This window comes from Pollicipes pollicipes, unplaced genomic scaffold (genome assembly GCF_011947565.3).
Source record: "Pollicipes pollicipes isolate AB1234 unplaced genomic scaffold, Ppol_2.1 Scaffold_3447;HRSCAF=4054_pilon_pilon_pilon, whole genome shotgun sequence".
Lineage (NCBI taxonomy): Eukaryota > Metazoa > Arthropoda > Thecostraca > Pollicipedomorpha > Pollicipedidae > Pollicipes > Pollicipes pollicipes.
In genome coordinates, this window is record NW_023596297.1 from 4071816 (window position 1) to 4090341 (window position 18526).

Consider the following 18526-nt stretch of genomic DNA (forward strand, 5'->3'; position numbering starts at 1 on the left):
AAGAAGCAGCTCATTGGTTTTTGGATGAGTAATTGGGCTATCACTTGTAATCTGAACTTTCTGACCTGATCTGGCCCCAACCCCATCCACGTGGGCAATCGTGGGTGGCAGAGTACCCCAGGTGGTGCCAGAATTAAATATTAAATTTAAGAGAGGAACAGCAAGACATGGTGAAACTTTGAATGCTGCTTGTGGTTATAAGTGTTCAAGTTTCATGAGACGTCACAGTTTTGAGACAAAAGGTTTTGCCACGTTGCGTCATGTCACGTGGCATCGCGCGGAGCCAATCAGCGACGGGCAGAGATGGTGGTTGGCTGGACTTTTGGCTGCTGGTGTCATTATTACTGATTACATGACACCTTTTTCTGTTCCAAAGCTGCAGTGTCTGGCATTAGCTGGTGAGCCAGCTGCCTTTCAGCCCAGGAACAAAAGCATATTTTTTTACCTTGGCGATGTTATGGCTGTGGATGTATGCTTGCGGACTGCACTAGCATTTCCTTCAGCCTCCAACTGCTTGGGGGGGGGGGGGGGGGCTCCAGTTTCATGAGTGGAGGTTTGAGGCAGACCAACCAAATCTGGGTTGGTTACCAAATTCCGACTAACAGCTCAAAAAGTCACCGCTGTGCCCCGTCGTAACGCTGCGTACAATGACCCTCCTCGCTTCACCGACCGCGCGCGACGCCAGGTGGACAGAAAACGTCTTGACGTGCCTCTTTCCGGTGTGATAACTCCAACTGCCAGTTCTCGATGTAGGTGAAGATCATGTCAATGTCAGGCACGCATCATGTTCGCAAAGGATCGCGCAGTACCCAGTGACTCAAATACACTTCTACCTAGCTGCTACACGCGCTGGTCGGCGCCCTGCAGACACGGCAGCTCTGCCGTCCGTCACGCGCCATTCTGACCCCCCCCCCCCCCTCCCTCCCCCGCTGCTGCAGACGCTGGCGCACACGTACCAGTCGATGGTGCAGGATGACGGCGCGTACCAGGAGTACCTGCCGCTGGCCAAGCACATCGCCGACGACTACTTTCGCGAGTACCCGAGCAAGGACGTGCAGCTGCTGGTGGCCTGCTGCATCGCCGATGTGCTCCGAGTGTACGCCCCCGAGGCGCCGTACAAGGACCCGGCCCAGGTCAAGGTGAGTGCGGCGGCGGGGACGTGGCAGGGTCAGGGCCGTGGCACGGGACGGCTCCGGGTGCCGGTGTCGCCCCGGACGAATGTGCAGGCGTGGTCGGAGGAAGTCGGCGTTGTCGCGCACTGGCGGAGGTCGTTACGCCCTGATGGCTGCAGATTGCTATCAAATGGCGTGGAGTTCCTCAGTGTCTCCTTTAACCTATGCCTAGGTCTTGACTGGTCACATGTGTTTCGATTTGGTTTTCACGTGTCCTGTCCTCCGTGCCCAGACTGCTTATTTTGGTTCGCTGTATTTCCAGTAGATTTAAAGAATGCGTAATTGCCAAAATTCAATCGTGAGCACCTATTCTGCGCGTGGTTTTCGTTCAGAACACTTCATGTCTAGGCCGAGGCCCATTTACCTTACTACGTTGCCGTGTCGTTCCCTTTCAGACAATTTTCATGTTCCTGATAAAGCAGCTGGCTGGACTGAAGGATCCGAAGGATCCTGCTTTCAAGCGCTACTTTTATCTTCTGGAGAACCTCGCATACGTCAAATCTTTCAACATGTGCCTGGAACTGGAAGACAGCAATGAAATCATATGCAGTCTTTTCTCCCTGACATTCAAGATCGTCAAGTAAGCAAAGTTAAAGCAGTTTTGTATTGGTTTGTCTGGGCGGCATGGTTGACCTCATTCCTCCTTGTGAGGTGATGTGTATTTTAGACTTGAAACGGAGCTCTGTAGATTTCGTCATCCACCAGCAGCAACATGGAAGTCCAGCAGTATGGATTAACTTGATCGGCTTTGCGATCAGGCTCCTGATCAGACGCGGGCTGTTGCACGACTACCGGACCCTGCCACCCACGTAGTCCGCAGCTGTGCTAGCATTTTCCGCTATCCTGACAGCCAAATGACAATGTTTTTTTGCGTGCAGTGCATGGCCTCAGTACAATCACCCGGACAAACGTCGCCTTCCTGGTTGGAGGAAGACGAGGCGCGGCCACCGTAGTCACACGCCTCATCCCATTCGCTTTGACAAACACTCTGGTCACGATACTGGGGTTCACATAGGACGGGCTTGGTCGTCTCACGCCACCCACCTCCCGCTTGCAGTGACGAACACTCCGGCAAGGTGAAAAGCTTCATGCTGGACGTGCTCTGCCCGCTGATATACGAGTCTGACGTGGTCTCAAAACGAGCTGATGGACATCATCCTGATGAACGTCGTGGGAGCCGGCCAAGTCGACCGCGTAACGCCCTACCACTTGGCCAAGGAGCTCATCATGAAGTGCAGTGACACGCTGGAGCCCTACATACAAGCAGTGAGCTAATGCTGCGCCCTCTGTTATGGCACACCTGGTGTATACATATGTGTAAATGTGGGATGTTAATTTATATGTGTGACCTAGGGTGGCTTAGACAACGACGTGGCTTTTTCATCTTGTTCACTCATGTTGTATTCTGAGGTAACTGCCATACTTCTGTGGAACTTGATCTGGCAGCCACACAGCTGTGCCCAGCTATCTGAAAATATTGTGTGTGGGATGTGCATTTCCTCTCCTCTGAAACGCCTGAATTAATGTTCTGAATGCTCTGCACGTCTGCGCGGCAGTTCTTCAACCACGTGCTGATCTTGGGCAAGGAGGAGAAGAAGCTGGGTATCTCACGCAAGGTGTACGATCTGATCTACGAGCTGAACCACATCTGCCCGACCGTGCTGCTGGCCGTGGTGCCGCAGCTGGAGTTCAAGGTGAGACCCTGCCCGGTCTGGCGCTGCCGGCGATGGCTCGGCCAGCCCGCTCCGGCGGGGGAGTGGATGCCGGAGGTGGCGGCGGCGGCGTCCCGCCGTCGGGCCGGAATGTGTCGGCGGGAGCCGCCGGCGATCCGTCGCTGAATGACGGGGAGCTGTCACTGTCAGGGCGCGAGCGGAGTGCCATTTGTTTGGCAAGTAGACAAAAGTATCGACCTGGCTCGGGGAAAGGGCGCAACATTCCGTGCAGTCCGTAGTGTTAGGCGTAGTTGGTATGTGCGTCACGGGCTGAATAATGAACAGACATGTTGATCGTCGGCATGCTAAGACAGTGCCCGTGGTATGAGTCCCCGCGCCCTTTGCCACGCGCTGTGACGCCACCGCGCTAGAGAAGCGACCGTGACAAGCCGGCCCGTTGTCTTCTTCCACCGCAGCTGAAGTCTACCGAGGAGGACGAGCGGTTCCACGCCGTCAGCTTGCTGGCCCGCATGTTCTCCGAGCAGGAGTCCAACCTCGCCATGCACCACCGCCAGCTGTGGCTGGCCTTCCTGGGCAGGTGAGGCGCGCGCCGGCCGGGCGCCCGGCCGACGGCTGCGGTCGGCCGGCTGGCGAGCAGCCCGTGTCGTACGGCGGTGGCCTGGTCGACTCGTGGTCGGGAGATGTGTGCCGGCGGGGTTCCCGTGTGACATCCTAGATGTGGTGACTGCCGTCAGGTTCAACGACATCTCCGTGAAGATCCGCACCAAGTGCGTGCAGTACTCGATGCACTTCCTGCTGAACCACCCGGAGCTGCGCAGCGACATCACGGATACGCTCAAGTTCCGCCAGCACGACTCGGACGAGGCCGTCAGGTCAGTGGACGTGACTCGGACGAGGCCGTCAGGTCAGTGGGCGTGACTCGGACGAAGCCATGTGACCTGGACGAGGCCGTCAGGTCAGTGGACGTGGCTCGGACAAGGCCATCAAGTCAGTGCACATGGCTCAGACGAGGCCGTCCGACTGTCTGAGCAGCCGGTCTGGTTCGGACTGGGTGTCCCCGTTGGGTCGGTCTCGGTGGTGTGGTAGTGCGGCCGGCGGCCCGGTCAGGTGCCAGAGGCGCCGCCCAGTCTCCCACGTCGCTCCGTCGGCCGGGTCCGGCGCCGCCAGCTCTGCTGTGGGGCAGGCGCTTTGAGCGGAGATTGTCGAGATTGCCTGTCCACCGGCGTACGTCCCGCTACGTTCTCCTGAGTGGCGCTGGCCTGCTATCAGTGCTGCTGTGACCCCCGCGGAGTGTCCGTCCGTGGCTCGCGCTAACACGTCCTGAACGGCCCGGCACAGGTACGAGGTGGTGATGGCCATCGTAGCCACGGCCAAGCGTGACTTCAGCATCGTCTCCGAGAGCGAGGCGCTGCTCAACTTCGTCAAGGAGCGCACGCTGGACAAGAAGTTCAAGATCCGTAAGGAGGCCATGTGCGGGCTGGCCATGATCTACAGAAAGTACCTCAGCAACCCGGACGTGCCGGAGGCGACGCGCACGGCCATCACCTGGATCAAGGTGGGCGCGCCGTCCGCGGCGCGGTACCCTCCCCTCCCTTCGCCCCCGTGCTGAGCTGTGGGGGGGGGGGCAGGGCGGGGGGAGGGGGGGGCGTCGACCCGACTCGCGCGGTCGCCAGGCGGCGCGCGCCGGGGCGCCTGGTGTTTCGGGGGGGGGGAGGGGGGTCTCGCTGTGCGGCCGCGCGCCACGCGCCGGGCGAGCCGAGACGTGAGCGGGTGCGGAGAGCGTGAGCTGCTCGGGTGCGGGATGGCGCACCGAGTTTGCAGCCGCAGCGACTCCCCTTCCGTCCGCGCGGCGAGTTTCGTGCAGACAAACTGATGCAAAAGCGACAATGCATATCCCCTGAGGGCTGGTATGCGTTGATACAGGCGTGAGTCATTTAACCTCATACCATGCATTATTGTTATAAGTGGATGATTGTTGTTCGCGGGGCTGAGCGAGGTCGCCGCCCCCGCAGGACAAAATCCTACACGGCTACTACATGACCAGCCTGGACGACCGGCTGCTGGTGGAGCGCATCGTCAACACGTGCCTGGTGCCGTTCACGCTGCCGCCCGAGGAGCGCATGAAGAAGCTCTACTACCTGTTCGCCACGCTCGATGAGAACGCCACCAAGGCCTTCATCGAAATGCAGAAGCAGCAACTGGCGTGAGTTGATAGGAGGGAGTGGTGTGTGTGAGTGTGGGACAGTGTAGAAGATTCCAACGTTTGTTTGAGTCGTTTTGTCGACCCTCGATACGAAATAGCTGGGGGCCATTTTCCAGTAATGGCTGGATCGACCGAGGCTCAGGAGTATTGTTTAAGTTGCTGGTTCCGCGGAATCCAAGTAATTCGACGTCTACTTTTTAACATGCTGAACAGGAAGGTGATGTTGCAATTTACCAAATTAAAATTGATCACGTTGGCATAAATGCTCGATTTCGGCCGAATCTCCGCCGTCTGTGAGGACCTGTTTGCGGTACTGCGCCGAAAATGTGCCAGCGCGTGGGTGGGCGTGTTCCTCGGGGAGGGAGAAGGGGAGGAGTTACACCTGACGTCCTGTTGGTGTCGCAGCGTGCGGAAGACGGTGCAGGAACTGCTGGAGTTGCATCGGGCGCCGCCGTCCGACGAGCGCGAGAAGGAGAAAGCTCTGCGCATCAGCTACCTATCCAAGTTCCTGCCAGACCCCGTCAAGGCGCAGGAGTTCATCCGCAAGTTCTCGGTGCACCTGGCGCAGGAGGAGGCGCTGCTCCTCCTCATGGAGACGGTCATCAACCCGACGGTCTCGTGCCGCGAGAGCGTCGACAGCGTCAACATGGTGCTGAAGCGACTCGGTCAGCCGGTGATGACCAACCTCTACTACAACACCATCAAGCAGCTGCTGGAGCGCGTGTCGTCGGTGATGATCGACCACGACGCGCTGCTGGCGCTGGTGCAGATGGTAGAGGAGGCGGTGCGCGACCCGGGCTCCGCTCAGGACCTGAACATCGAGCCCGGCGCTGCCGTCGGCCGCGGCCTCCGCCTGCTGTTCGTTATGTCGTACGTGCAGGCCGCCCAGTTCCTGCACGCCGACATCCTGGCCGTGCTGCTGGAGATGCTTGCAAACCAACGACGACGTGGTGACGCCCAAAGTGCTGGGCGTGCTGCACTTCGTCGGCAAGTACCGGCCGCTGGCTGCCGAGTTCCCCCGAGCTGGCGGACGCGCTGGTGCCCGTCTGCCAGCAGCTGGCCACCACCGGCACACCCAAGCAGGCCAAGCACGCTATCCGCTGCCTGTACGTCAACGTCACCGATAACCAGGAGGGCGTGTTCACCGAGATCCTGGAGGTGAGCGGCGGTAGCGGACCGCGGTGTGGCGGCTGTGGGGCGCGACGCCCCAGGCGGCGGTCTGTTGCGACAGTGCCGCTGGATCGGGCGTAAAATGTGTCGGGGTGGGCTCGGCGAACGTCTTGTTCCATTTGATGGGCCCTATTGCTGGTCACTGCTGTTGACTCAGTTTGGCGGCGACGTATGCTACAGTTCCCCCCCCCCCCCCTCCCCCTGTGGTGAGGTCGCTACTGACTGGTGCGTGCGTGCAAGCGGCGCTCGTAGGACCGCTGGCCGGTGCCCGTCGTGACGTCGCGTTCCGCTCGACAGAGGCTGAAGGCGCAGCTGGAGCTGGGCCACGAGCACTACCGCACATCCATCGTCTCGCTGGGCCACATCGCCCTCTACCTGTCCGGCAAGTTCCCCATCCAGATCAAGAACATTGTCTCCAGAAAGATCGTGAAAGACCTGCTCATGAAGGTGAGTGTGCTGTCCACTCTTGCGAGAGATGCTGTGACGTCGTGCAGAACTCTGTCGTCGCCATCACCGTCAACTATGAGTCAACACAGCGCGCATTCATCAAATTACACTGCCACTGGTCATGTCAAACATGTATGATCTCATTGTGGAGCTTGTAAATGCAAATGATCATGCTTAAGAAGCAGGGAAAACGCCTATGTGATCATCCTTTGAAAGGAATGTCTACTTTTGCGTCGGGTTTTGAACTGAAAAAGTCATTTTGAAGATCATTCGGTGCAGTTCACAGCCTTGCCCCCTCCTTAGGACCTAAACCCCTCTAGTTGCGAGCTGCGAATTCCACGAGCTGCGTGCCCGTGGAAATCTGCAGTCTTTCGGGGAGGGTATTTCGAGGTCACGTAGGCATTCATGATGTCATAACGACGTTACTCAGATCCCGCCATTTTATTAGTCCGGACAAAAATAATTGTCGAGTCGTATGTATCTAGCGTTCGTAAGCACGATTTCCAGGTATAACAGCGTCAATCGTCTCTTAACTAATGCTGTGCCGGGCACGAGGAAGAAACCGAACAATGACGGTTTGAGGGGCGCAATTACTAAACAGAGAAACTGTATTTTCTAGAGCAGTCTTTTCCGCTGACAAGTGTACACATGGTTATGAGTGAGTTTAATCAGATCCGGTGCTTGCTTCAATATCTACAGATGTAGAACACCCCCTTTAACAGACCGTCCGCCACCCCGCGCGAGCCCTTTACTGGTCGAGCATCAGCTGCGCCACGTGTCGACACGACCGCTGCCCGTCCCGCGCGACGGCTCGTCTGACCGCCGCCCCCGGGCCTTTTCAGGACCTGACAGACAGCGGCGAGCTGGACGACGAGTGGTGCGAGGAGGACGCCCTGCCCGAGGGCATCCGCTGCAAGATCGAGGGCATGAAGCTGATGGCGCGCTGGCTGATCGGGCTCAAGGATGACGTCATCTCGGCGCAGAAGACGTTCCGCATGCTGGTCGCGTTCATTATCCACCGCGGCGAACCTGCTGGAAGAGGGCAGGGTCAAGTGAGTGACCGACTACTGGGGCGGGTGGGTGAGTGAGTGAGTGAGTGCGTGAGTGAGTGCGTGAGTGAGTGAGTGAGTGAGTGAGTGAGTGTGAGTGAGTGAGTTGATAGTGAGTGAGTGAGTGAGTGTGTGTGTGAGTGAGTGTGTGTGTGAGTGAGTGAGTGAGTGAGGTGTTGTGTGTTGTGTGTGTGTGGTGTGTGTTGTGTGTGTGTGTGTGTGTGTGTTGTGGTTGTGTGTGTGTGTGTTTGTGTGTGTGTGTGTGTGTGTGTGTGTGTGTGTGTGTGTGTGTGTGTGTGTGTGTTGTGTGTGTGTGTGTGTGTGTGTGTGTGTGTGTGTGTGTGTGTGTGTGTGTGTGTGTGTGTGTGTGTGTGTGTGTGTGTGTGTGTGTGTGTGTGTGTGTGTGTGTGTGTGTGTGTGTGTGTGTGTGTGTGTGTGTGTGTGTGTGTGTGTGTGTGTGTGTGTGTGTGTGTGTGTGTGTGTGTGTGTGTGTGTGTGTGTGTGTGTGTGTGTGTGTGTGTGTGTGTGTGTGTGTGTGTGTGTGTGTGTGTGTGTGTGTGTGTGTGTGTGTGTGTGTGTGTGTGTGTGTGTGTGTGTGTGTGTGTGTGTGTGTGTGTGTGTGTGAGAGGGGGTCTTTCGGAACGCTCCTGTGCTATTCTCCCGATCCCGTAAACAGTATTCTAACGCCCGTGGTCGCGGGATGCGCGGCTCAGCAGGGTCTCCACGGCGTGTCCGCTGGCGCGTCTCGGTTGGCTTCGGCGCGTGCCACTCTGTCCCTGGCACTCGCGCCTCTCTGACCGAGCGCCGCTGCCGTCCCCCAGTAAGCCGGAGGCGGCCTGGCTGCGGTATGCGGCCGGGGCCGCCATGCTCAAGATCTGCGAGCAGAAGGGTGTCGGCGACCAGTTCACCGCCGACCAGTTCTACAGCCTCTCCCTCCTGATGGCCGTAAGCGTCGTGCTGTGGCCCCCGGCGGCGCTGCTCCGAAGAACGGGGGTGCGCAACTCCATGCACTGAAGCGCCAGACACACAACGTGCCGTGCGGAATCGTTTGTGGGTCGCCTGGAGGTTACCTTCTAGTGATCTGGCTGCTGTCACTGATGAGTGGTGCAATGGATGAGATAATAGCTTTGAAGGTTGTGTGCAAGTCTTCGGCTTTGCTATTTCTGTGTTGTTTCCGTGTTGAGCCCGTCGGACGGGTCTCAACGCGTCACCTGACCGGTAACCCGCCGGACCCTTGACTACGCCTGACCCGTGACCCCCTGACACGTGACCCGCCTGGCCTGTGACCCCACCTGACCCGTGACCTCATGTGACCTGTGATCCTTGCGGCCGACAGGACGAGTGTGCGCAGGTGCGGGAGAGGTTCGCGGCCAAGCTGCACAAGGGCCTGAGCCGCGGCATCCCACACAAGTGCCTGCCGCTCGACTTCATGGGCATGTACGCGCTGGCCGGCCAGGAGCCCGACAAGCGACTCAAGTCCATCGTGCGCAGCTACATGTCGGCCGACATCCTGAAGCGCCGTGACGTCATCAAGAGCCTGCTGCTCACCGGCGGCTGTGAGTGGCGCGTCGCTCCGGCCGCGGGGAGGCGGAGCGAGCCGGCTCGCTCTGCGGTCCCTGGCGCGAGAGTCGGTGGTGCGGCGCTCCTCTGCGAGAGGGAGCTGTCCTTAAAGCTGCCAGGGGCTGAGAAGAACGGCTCCGCCATCCGTCGAGTCTGTTCGCGTCCTGGTCCCCGGAGTGCGACGCTCATTACGTGCGGGGTCGGGGTAAGCGTGAGCGCCTGCTCCATGCAATGGTCTTGAGCGGCACTCGCCCTGCCCTCCCCCCTCCCCCTGCTTCTCAGACCAAACACCGTCGTGTTGTCCTCCGGCACGCCATATCTCTATGGCTGTACATGAGGCCTCGTTGAAATCTGCCTTGACCCTGACTCGAGCGAACTCCCCGTGCTACGTATTGTATCTGCGAGTTGCCGCAGACGGCCTGCGGCGACAAACAGTCTGATAGTTGATCGCTAGCGCGCTGGGCCATTCCCTGCGCGGACGAGCCCGGCCAACTCGCTTCGCCGTCTCGGGGAGGAGGCGGATCGCTCGGCTGACGGCTCGGCTCCGGCGAGCTTGGTCGGCTCGCTCCCGCTGGGTGAGGGGTGGTGCCGGCTGACGGCGCCTCTCGCCTGCAGCGGAGCGGGCGGCTGACCAGCTGCCTCACATCATGCCCGACTACATGCTGGTGTTTGCCGTGCCGATCCTGGCGCACGACCCCGACTTCACCTCGTACGAGGACGTCGAATACCTCACCAAGATCCGCTCCTGTCTCTGGTGAGTGGCCGCGGCCCGGCGCCGGCCGGCCTCGGGTGAGACCTGCTGTGTGAGATGAGATACTTTGTCTTTTGTTGCCTCTGGTAGGGCGATTGGGATTCGGTCCAGCTGTCTGGCAACAGGCCCTTTATCGGCGTGGCTTATCGGATGCGTGTATTTTTGGCGAGGCTTTTTTTCTGCTGCAGTCTGATGAGAGGTGCCACATCGTCTGCTATTTCTTATGAGAGAGTATGGCACCGGTGTCCTTTGTGAGGAGCGCGGGATCCTCACTAGCGGGATTCGATGTCGTCTCCCATTCTGATCAGCTGCTGACGCTTTGCCGTCGTGTGAAACCTTTGCGTCTGGAGTGTTGTCTAAAACACGTGAGCACCCCCGTCGTGATTTGGAGGTTTAAATATGTTAGTGTTTCATTGCTTCATTTGCTAAACCTCTGGACTGTCTTGCTAGGTTCATTCTGGAGCCACTGATCACGAAGAACGACAACTACTGCTTCGGCTTCTACAAGGCTCTGGTGGAGCGGATGAAAAACCACCTGGACGCCGTTCGGAGCGAGGAAGAGGCAGCAAACCAGGTGGGATGTCTACAACCTCTTTATTGCCTCGGAACAACGTGGCCACCATTAAGTGCGTTGACCATAACATCTAGGTACTGCAAGTAACATAAAGACTATTCTGAGTCAGTCGTCCAGACGTTTCTCATATCCGGTAATGATTGAGTGCTGCCACCTATCGCTGCGTGTTTCCGCACCATTTCGGGGCCATGCGTGGCTGGCTGTACGCTGGCCTCGTCCCAGCATTACTACACGAATGACTCCTCAAGCGGATGTCAATATCCGGCATAGCGAGCAACGGTGGCTTGCGTGCGTCGGACGAGCGACGGAACAGACCAGCAGCCGCCATCGGGAGAAACCTGCCCGTGCCGGCCCGGGTCGGATGACCGCGCTGACCGCCCCCCCCCCCCCGCCGACAGAAACTGTGGGCCGTCTGTGACCTGGCCATGGGGCTGCTGCTCACCAAGACAACCAACTTCGAGATGCGCGAGTTCCCATCCGAGCCGCGCATCCCGCCCATGTACTTCCGAAAGCCGGCCGACCCCAACTTCGTCAACGGTGCGTGCGCTGGCCGTCCGGCAGTGGCGCGGGCCGCGTCGGAACGCGACTGTCGCCGCAGTGCCCGCCGCGCGCCGACAGCGGCCCGGTCTCCGTGGCGGCGTGCGCAGCGAGTGCGACAGTCGCCTGTTCAGATCAGTTTCCCCGCCGGCCTCTCGCATTGGTTGATATGGTGGCAGCTCCGCCAACTAGATCGTCAACGCTAGTGACGTTCGCGGCTCGTGCGTTCATTAGTGATATCAACGCTTCATTGAGCCGCGCAGCATTCTTCGTCTGTAGCCAGGATGGTCCCGGTTTTATGGCGTAACGGACACAGCTCTTCACTACGTGTTGCGTTCAAAGGTCGCTGTATAGACCGTGCTGCGGCGAACGCTTCGTTAGAGTTGAGCCGACTGACCTTTCCACATCCGACGACAGGCAAGTTGTACCTGCCGATCGAGATGCAGCACCTGGGCAAGCGCGGCGGCATTATCTCCAGCACCTACAGCCACTCCATGATCAACAAGCGCATCCAGCTGGCGCAGCAGATTCGCGCTTCCAAGGCCGACGGGCCCAAGGAGCTGACTGTGATCGTGCAGGAGGCCGGTGGAGCGGTGTCAGTCCCGGCCGAGGTCAGTGGCCGTTCCACTCCCGTTCGCTGCCCAACGCCCTCTGACGGACGGTCCTCTGCGTTGTACAGAGCTGGGTGCCAACGTAAGCGGCGCTGACCTCCGCTGATGGGTATTTGACCTGGCTGGTGCGACGGAACTGAGAGCTGCACGATGGGAGGTCACCCGTGGTACTTGACACTTGGTGTCCTCGCGCCGCGCCGCCCGCCACCCGGCCGTGGAAGCCAGCCTCGGATGCCCGCTGTGCAGGGAAGGGGGAGGGGTGCTCCTCCCAGCGCCTCGGCCTCGGCGGGTGCGCTGACGACCGTGCCGCGGTGCCGGCAGGGCGCCGCCGCCGAGTCTGACGAGGAGGCGGCGCCGGCGGCCACCGCCAGCAGCCAGCGGCTGATCCGCGACCCACCGGCCACCTACAGCCGCCGCGCCACGCACGAGCGCGACCGCAACGACGACTGTGAGTGCACGCGCCGGCTGGTCCCCGGAGCAGGGTCGGGGTCGGGGTGGCGCTGCTGTGGGGAGGCGGTGAAAGGCACCGTGGGGCTGTTGGTGGTCTTCTGTCGTTGGCTGTTGTGCTCAGTCCGCTGGTTGAGCGGGCGTGGCCGTGTCACTCGCGGCTCCGGCGTCTGGTTGATTACGCGTTGGTACGTGCCTGCTTTATGATGGCGCACGTGTTATAGTTTCAGTGCTCTCGGCGAGGTTCGTGCCGCCCAGCCCTCACGCGGGTCCTGCTGAGTGTGTTTATCTCCCGTGCCGTTCCCGTGTGTTGACGGCGTGTGTCAATGTCGGGCAGCGGTGGACAGCGCCGGCGGTGCGGACGTCTCGGCTTCGGAGCGCTCCTCCGTCGCCGACAGCCCCTCCAAACAGGAGAAAATCACCAAGTAAGAACACTTGGGTGTATCAGCCGCAAGACAACCGGGTCGGTGTGTTGCGTGTTTCAGATCAGCCTGCCGTGCGTTCCCGCTCATCAAGGCCCGCATCAGGGCGTCATGCGTCACCTCGCAGCCACCATTCTGTGGGCATTGTCATTCGCGCTAGCTCGGGGATGTTCACTTTGCGGTGTCCCTTGCGCGCCTGTCGGCGACCTTCTGACCCTTGTGTGGCGCGCCCGGCCGGACAGCTACTTCAAGAAGGCGCCGAGGGCGCGTCGCCGACCGGCTCGCCAACGCAGCGGTCGAGCCGCGGCCGCGCCGACCAACCGACGGCCGAGGAGGAGGCGGCGGCGGGACCAATCAGCGAACGTCGTCGCGGAGCACGCGCACCAGGGGCGCCGAGAAGGCGGCACGAGCAGGAGACCGACTCGGGGTGAGTGCTGACTCGGGGTCCGTGGGAGGGGGTCACCAGGGTCCGCGTAGTGCCCGTGCTGTCCGGGGCTGTGGCGGAGTCATGAGCTGGCGCAGGACGGGGGGTTCGGTACTCGGATGGACTTCCTGTCGGGAGGGCTCGCTGGCAGTGACTGGATGTTGGATTAGTGCCTTCGTCAATCCTGGGGCCAAGTGGAACAAATCGTTTTGGCGTTTGCCTTCCATATGAGCGCTCACGAGTTCGTCGAAAAAGATCGGGGCAGTATGTGAGCGATCGCACCGCCAGTGATATCGGCTCCTCGTCCCGCGGCCTCACTCCCCTCCGGTGGATTCTTGCTCCAGTCCCTTATCAACGAACATGACAGCCTCTCACGCTGTACTTATTTCATGCTGCTTATTCGCCGCTTCGCTGCCACTGTTTTGTTTTGTTTTTGCAGTGTCTCTGTTTTGCTAATGAGAACGGTGGACACGCTCAGCGCCGCGGCAGTTTTACACAATTATTAAAATGTATATGAGCAGCTGCCACCTGTTAAGGCAGCTCTTTGCGCAGCGTTTACGCTTTACGTGTTTGATGCAGCCATTGTAGCCGTTTTCGCGTGGCAAAACATAATTTTCCGTGACACTGGCTGCTTATGACTAATTTGGTCTCATCAACGACGCAAAATGGGCTGTAAGCCCATTTTGCGTCGTTGATCGGACCAAATATCGTGGGCGTTACAAATTCACGCATCTGCTTTCGACAGGACTGCGCCCTGCCAGTTCATACAGTGACATCAGCACTCCCACGTCATGCATGTTCAGTTTCCTGTTTCGTTCTGCTCCTAACGCCCGCCGCCTTTCAGTTCCAGGCCAGTGAACGGCAGTCAGAAGCAGGGGTCGACTGAGACAGAGGCGGAGCCGACCTCCAGGGCTGGCAAGCGGAAGACCGCGCCGGCCGCCGTCGTCAAGACGGAGCCGGGCGAACCCAGCCGCAAGTCGGCGCGGCACTCCTCACAAGACGACTCGGTGAGCCACTGGCACTCATCACAAAACAACTCTGAGCCACTGACACTCCTCACAAGACGACTCGGTGAGTCACTGAAACTCCTCACAAGACGACTCGGTGAGCCACTGACACTCATCACGAAACAACTCTGAGCCACTGACACTCACCACAAAACAACTCTGAGCCACTGACACTCCTCACAAGATGACTCGGTGAGTCACTGACACTCCTTACAAGACGACTCGGTGAGACACTGACGCTCCTCACAAGATGACTCAATGAGTCACTTTCACCCCTCACAAGATGGCTGGATGAGTCGCTGACACTCCTGACTAGACGACTCGGTGAGTCAATAACGATCCATACCAGGCGACGTGGTGAGTCACTGACACTCCTCACAAGACGCATCGGTGAGCCATTGACCTTCATACAAGACGATTTGGTGAGTCACTAACCTCCAAACAAGACGGCTTGGCGAGTCACTGACACTCCTTACAAAACAACTCTATGTGTAGCTGACATGCTCACAAGACGACTTGGTGAGTCACTTTTCGTACAAGACGACTCGGCGAATCACTGACACTCGTCACAAGACGACTGGTGAGTCACTAGGGTGCACGAAACATATTAATTGTGTTACGAATACCCATTACAAGACAACCCATCGCTGTCAGACACACTGACACCTCTCACAGGGTGGATCACTTCGCTCTAAGACCTTTCGATTATTTTCGATTCACGACGGATCTACTGACCGTTGTAGGGACGATTTCTTGAGACGTCATTTCCTGTTACCATTCAAGCCAAATCAGCGAAAATTATCTTCTTAACTAGCTTAACTAGCTTCTTCAGTATGACATTCACTGATTGTAACCTCGGTGTTTGTATGCATCAGCGTTAGTGTGGAAAAATACGGCACCTGGTCAGCTACACACACGTGAAAAAGCACGGGATATTCATGTTTCGCGCGTTCTGCATGGCGCCGGATGGATCAGCAATGACGTAGGTGACCGGCGCCTCCGCCTCGTCGTCGGCGATGTTGAGGTGGCGTGTCTGAAGGTGGCTCCCCGGCACCCTCGGGCCGTGCCAGAGGGCGGGCGAGAGGAGGCGGGGCACGCCAGGGCGAGCGCCGGCCGACGCCGACTGACCTCTGCGTCGTGACCGGCAGGCGTCGTCGACCAAGAGCACCCGCTCGACGCGCTCGAAGAAGTGATGTGCGCGTCGCGTGTGCCCCTGTCGCCGGCCGGGCCCCGGCACGCTGCCGCCCGCTGCCGCTCGCTGCCGAAGCCGCGGGGCTCCGCCGGCACCGACGGCCGGCCCCGCTGCTGCGGCGGCGCTGGCACGCGGCCATCCAGTTGTGCACACCTTTCCGTGGGAGTATTTTTATCGGTGCGATGATTGGCATGGCGTAGCTGTAGAGCCTCCACCCTGTTCTTCGTGCGAGCGAGTTGTGTTACAGCGTACAAACTTTGGAGTTGTTGCTTAAAATTCTGCGATCCTGGACGTACGAAACACGGATTCGGAGACGCACCGTTGTTTTACTGGGGCGTGAGGCGCAGGGTGTGGGGGGGGGGGGGCAGATCGTGGGTCGGTCCGGGGCGGGGGCGGCGGCTGTGCCGTGTCAGCGGGGCGGCGGACTGCTGACCAGGCGGGTCAGACGCCAGACGGGCGGCCGGGGCCGGCTGTCGACACTCGGCCGCCGCCGCCCCGGGCGCCGACAGGGCCGCCGGTCTCGGCGCGCGCTCGGCCTAGACCAGCGGGGGTCGGGCGGCGTCACAATGCGGTGAGTTTCTGGGCGGCGGGCCAGCCGCCGGCCGTCAGTCGCGATGGACAATGGTGCGGCGGAGGGCACCGCCGATCGGCTCGCAGTGGGCTACGAACGGTAAGGCGGGGCGCCGCCCGCGCCGCCGCGGTCCACAAAGATTGAGGACCCCTGCGCGGCGGGGGTGAAGTGGTCAACTCGCGCCGCGTGTCGTCCCCCGAGGCATTGACAGCGCGGAAGGGGCGTGTTGCGCCGGCTGCGATGCTGCAGATCGGGAGGGTCGTCATTTATCGGACAGCCTTTGCTGGGAGGGTCGTGATGCCCATGATGTCGGCAGGATTGGTTCCCGTCACCTGTAAGAAATCAAGGGACGAGGCGCAGTGCCGCGCACTGCAGGCTCAATGCACGGCCTGTACCTCCAGGGACTAATTACTGCTCGGGAATGACGTCTGCGGCCGGCGCTCTGGACCGTGGCAACAAGCTGAGGATGCAGCTCGCCCGGCATCCGTGTGGGAACGAACTGCCCACTAATGCGATGGCTGGAGGTCACTCAGCCATTCATTTGTGGCCCCTTGGGACCTAGTTAGGCGCCTATCGTCGGCGATGCGTGGTTGATGCCAGGAGATAGGGACAGAATAGTTCACTCCTTGAAACACAGGATCTCAGAATGCGGTGACAATGTACGTATTGCCTTTAAGTCACGTCGGTTTTTTTTGTTATTGTGTGCCTATTTTGCAACGCGTAAATGCGAAATCGTTTGCAAGAGCAGTGTCGCGAGCGAAAAGGGCAGCGGACGTTGATATGCAAATTCTCTAATATGACGCATTTTGATGCATTAAATATCATACGCGCTTTCAACGCATGTATAACAAAGCGTCTAATCAAAATACCAGTGGACGAATGCCGGTAAAACAGGACATGATCAGTCGACGCAATTTACTGAGAACGCCGATATTTATTACTGTCATCTTTTTTTGTTGAAAAGTTAGGACTAACGCAAGGGGGTGAAAAAACTAATGCAAGGGAGAACAAAAAAACATTCGCACATCTACTTCTTTATGCAAGATTTGAAACTTTTTTGGGGGCACGAGCTTATGTACGTTTGGCTTAACAACAATGATGCCATGACCAACATATTCTTACGTGCACAGGGAATGGCAGATTTTTGTTGCACAAACTTGAGGAAGGTTGGGATAAACAGCATGCCGTAACCAAATATCCTTGAGCTGCAAGGGGAATGGCAGGCGAATAAATGTTTGCAAACCAGTTTCCAAACCAGCAGAATAGCCAGCAGAGTGGCGATATTTTCATTGCTCAGTGTCTCGGACTCTGGAACAGTGGCACCGCCCGTATGTTATCGGAACACGCGTCTGCTGGCAATGCCAACACATCAGCTGAAAACAATGGGAAGGAAATTAGCGTTTCTACCTTGAATGTGGTGAGTCATCTTAAGATTCTCGAAGCACGCCACTGTAGGTCCGTTCCGGGAGTTTCATTAGTTGTGGTAGTCTAATGTTCGGAGCACGTGTAAAAAAACACAATTAAGAAATGCAGTTTCAAAAGCAGATATGAGCATGCGGAACTGTAGACGAAACAGCGTATGGAGGATTTTCAGATCCTGCTTAAGATCTGAGCGAGAGGCTGGACCGTGCCTCATCAGTGAATCATCTGCAATATGTTATGCTATGTTTGGATGGTCAAGTCACTGTCAACATTCCCCATCAGTCAAAAGCAGACCATCATCCAATCTGCCGTATGATGTGCCACACTGTGAAACTAAAACACTGGCAGCATTCCCCATGCATCACAGCTGAAGTCCCGGTCATTCTCTAGCTCCACAGAGCAGACCCCGACCCAGATGACCCCGATGACACAGACCCCGGGGTCGCAGAGGTTTGCTCGACGGCGTTCGTCAGCTGCCACGTCTGCTCCGATGAACACGACTCATCACTTTGGTGGGAGAGTCGACGTTATCCGCCAATCTTCCGGTTAAGATGCCGGCGCATTCGAAACGCACGCATGGATGTTGGGCCGACTTCCGTTCGAACGCGGGGCACAACATGCTGGTGGTAGGTGAAACCTAGAAGAAGGAGCCGGACGACATTTACGCCTCCCTTTGGCGGAGACCACAACAGCTGCGTGCAATTGCGAACAATGTATGACTGAACAACGCAACATGAACTAAGCATCGTAGCAAAAACACCTGCAGTTGCCCGGCCTGGCACAGAACGTCAGTGTTGAATACATATGGTTCTTAGCCCTAGTGGAGCGCAGAACGTTTCCACTTTTGAAACGTTTGAAATCCTTGCTGTCATGCCGGATGTGCCGCACACAAAATGCCGGATGTCACCGCGCAAGAGCCGGTAACCCGAAGCAATAGCATGTCAACCTGCTCGTGGACCAAAGCGGCATGCATGGTGATACACGTGCTGCGCATTTAATCGTATGAAGATTGCGAACACGGATACCGTTGTGTTATCATCGGCTGCTGTAAATGCTGAAGTGGATGGTGAGTCCTGGGTGGGGATTAAATAAGCTCACTTGTAGATTCCGTTTATTGGGCTATAAGTACACGTCATGGGGTTAGTGAAAAAATTGGCCCAATCACATTTACCTTACAGAGTCTACATACCGAAACATAATATACGATAAATGATCTTTAAATCAAATGATCTTCAAAGCCCGCCGTGACACCAAAGTAAACCATAATGGCGCGGCAAGCGCTCTGGACCGATCC

The 18526-nt window shown here is 58.2% G+C and overlaps 1 protein-coding gene and 1 pseudogene across 1 annotated transcript; one reads left to right on the forward strand and one right to left on the reverse strand.

The window, feature by feature from the left end:
- Nucleotides 1–926: 926 nt before the first annotated feature.
- LOC119091501 (sister chromatid cohesion protein PDS5 homolog B-like) lies at nt 927–13898 on the forward strand (the record flags this gene model as incomplete). Its single annotated transcript, XM_037214312.1, is given in 25 exon segments — nt 927–1139; nt 1568–1752; nt 2230–2308; nt 2310–2438; nt 2729–2866; nt 3301–3422; nt 3580–3717; nt 4184–4400; nt 4858–5048; nt 5454–5976; nt 5978–6064; nt 6066–6206; nt 6516–6665; nt 7508–7693; nt 7695–7717; nt 8536–8659; nt 9051–9270; nt 9890–10028; nt 10476–10599; nt 10998–11136; nt 11554–11747; nt 12069–12195; nt 12532–12619; nt 12859–12911; nt 13885–13898. Coding segments are annotated over 25 exon segments (3744 nt in total), but the record flags the coding sequence as incomplete, so codon positions are not given.
- A 7-nt stretch (nt 13899–13905) lies between these two features.
- LOC119091502 (transient receptor potential protein-like) overlaps nt 13906–18526 on the reverse strand; it is a 28344-nt pseudogene continuing 23723 nt past the window's right edge.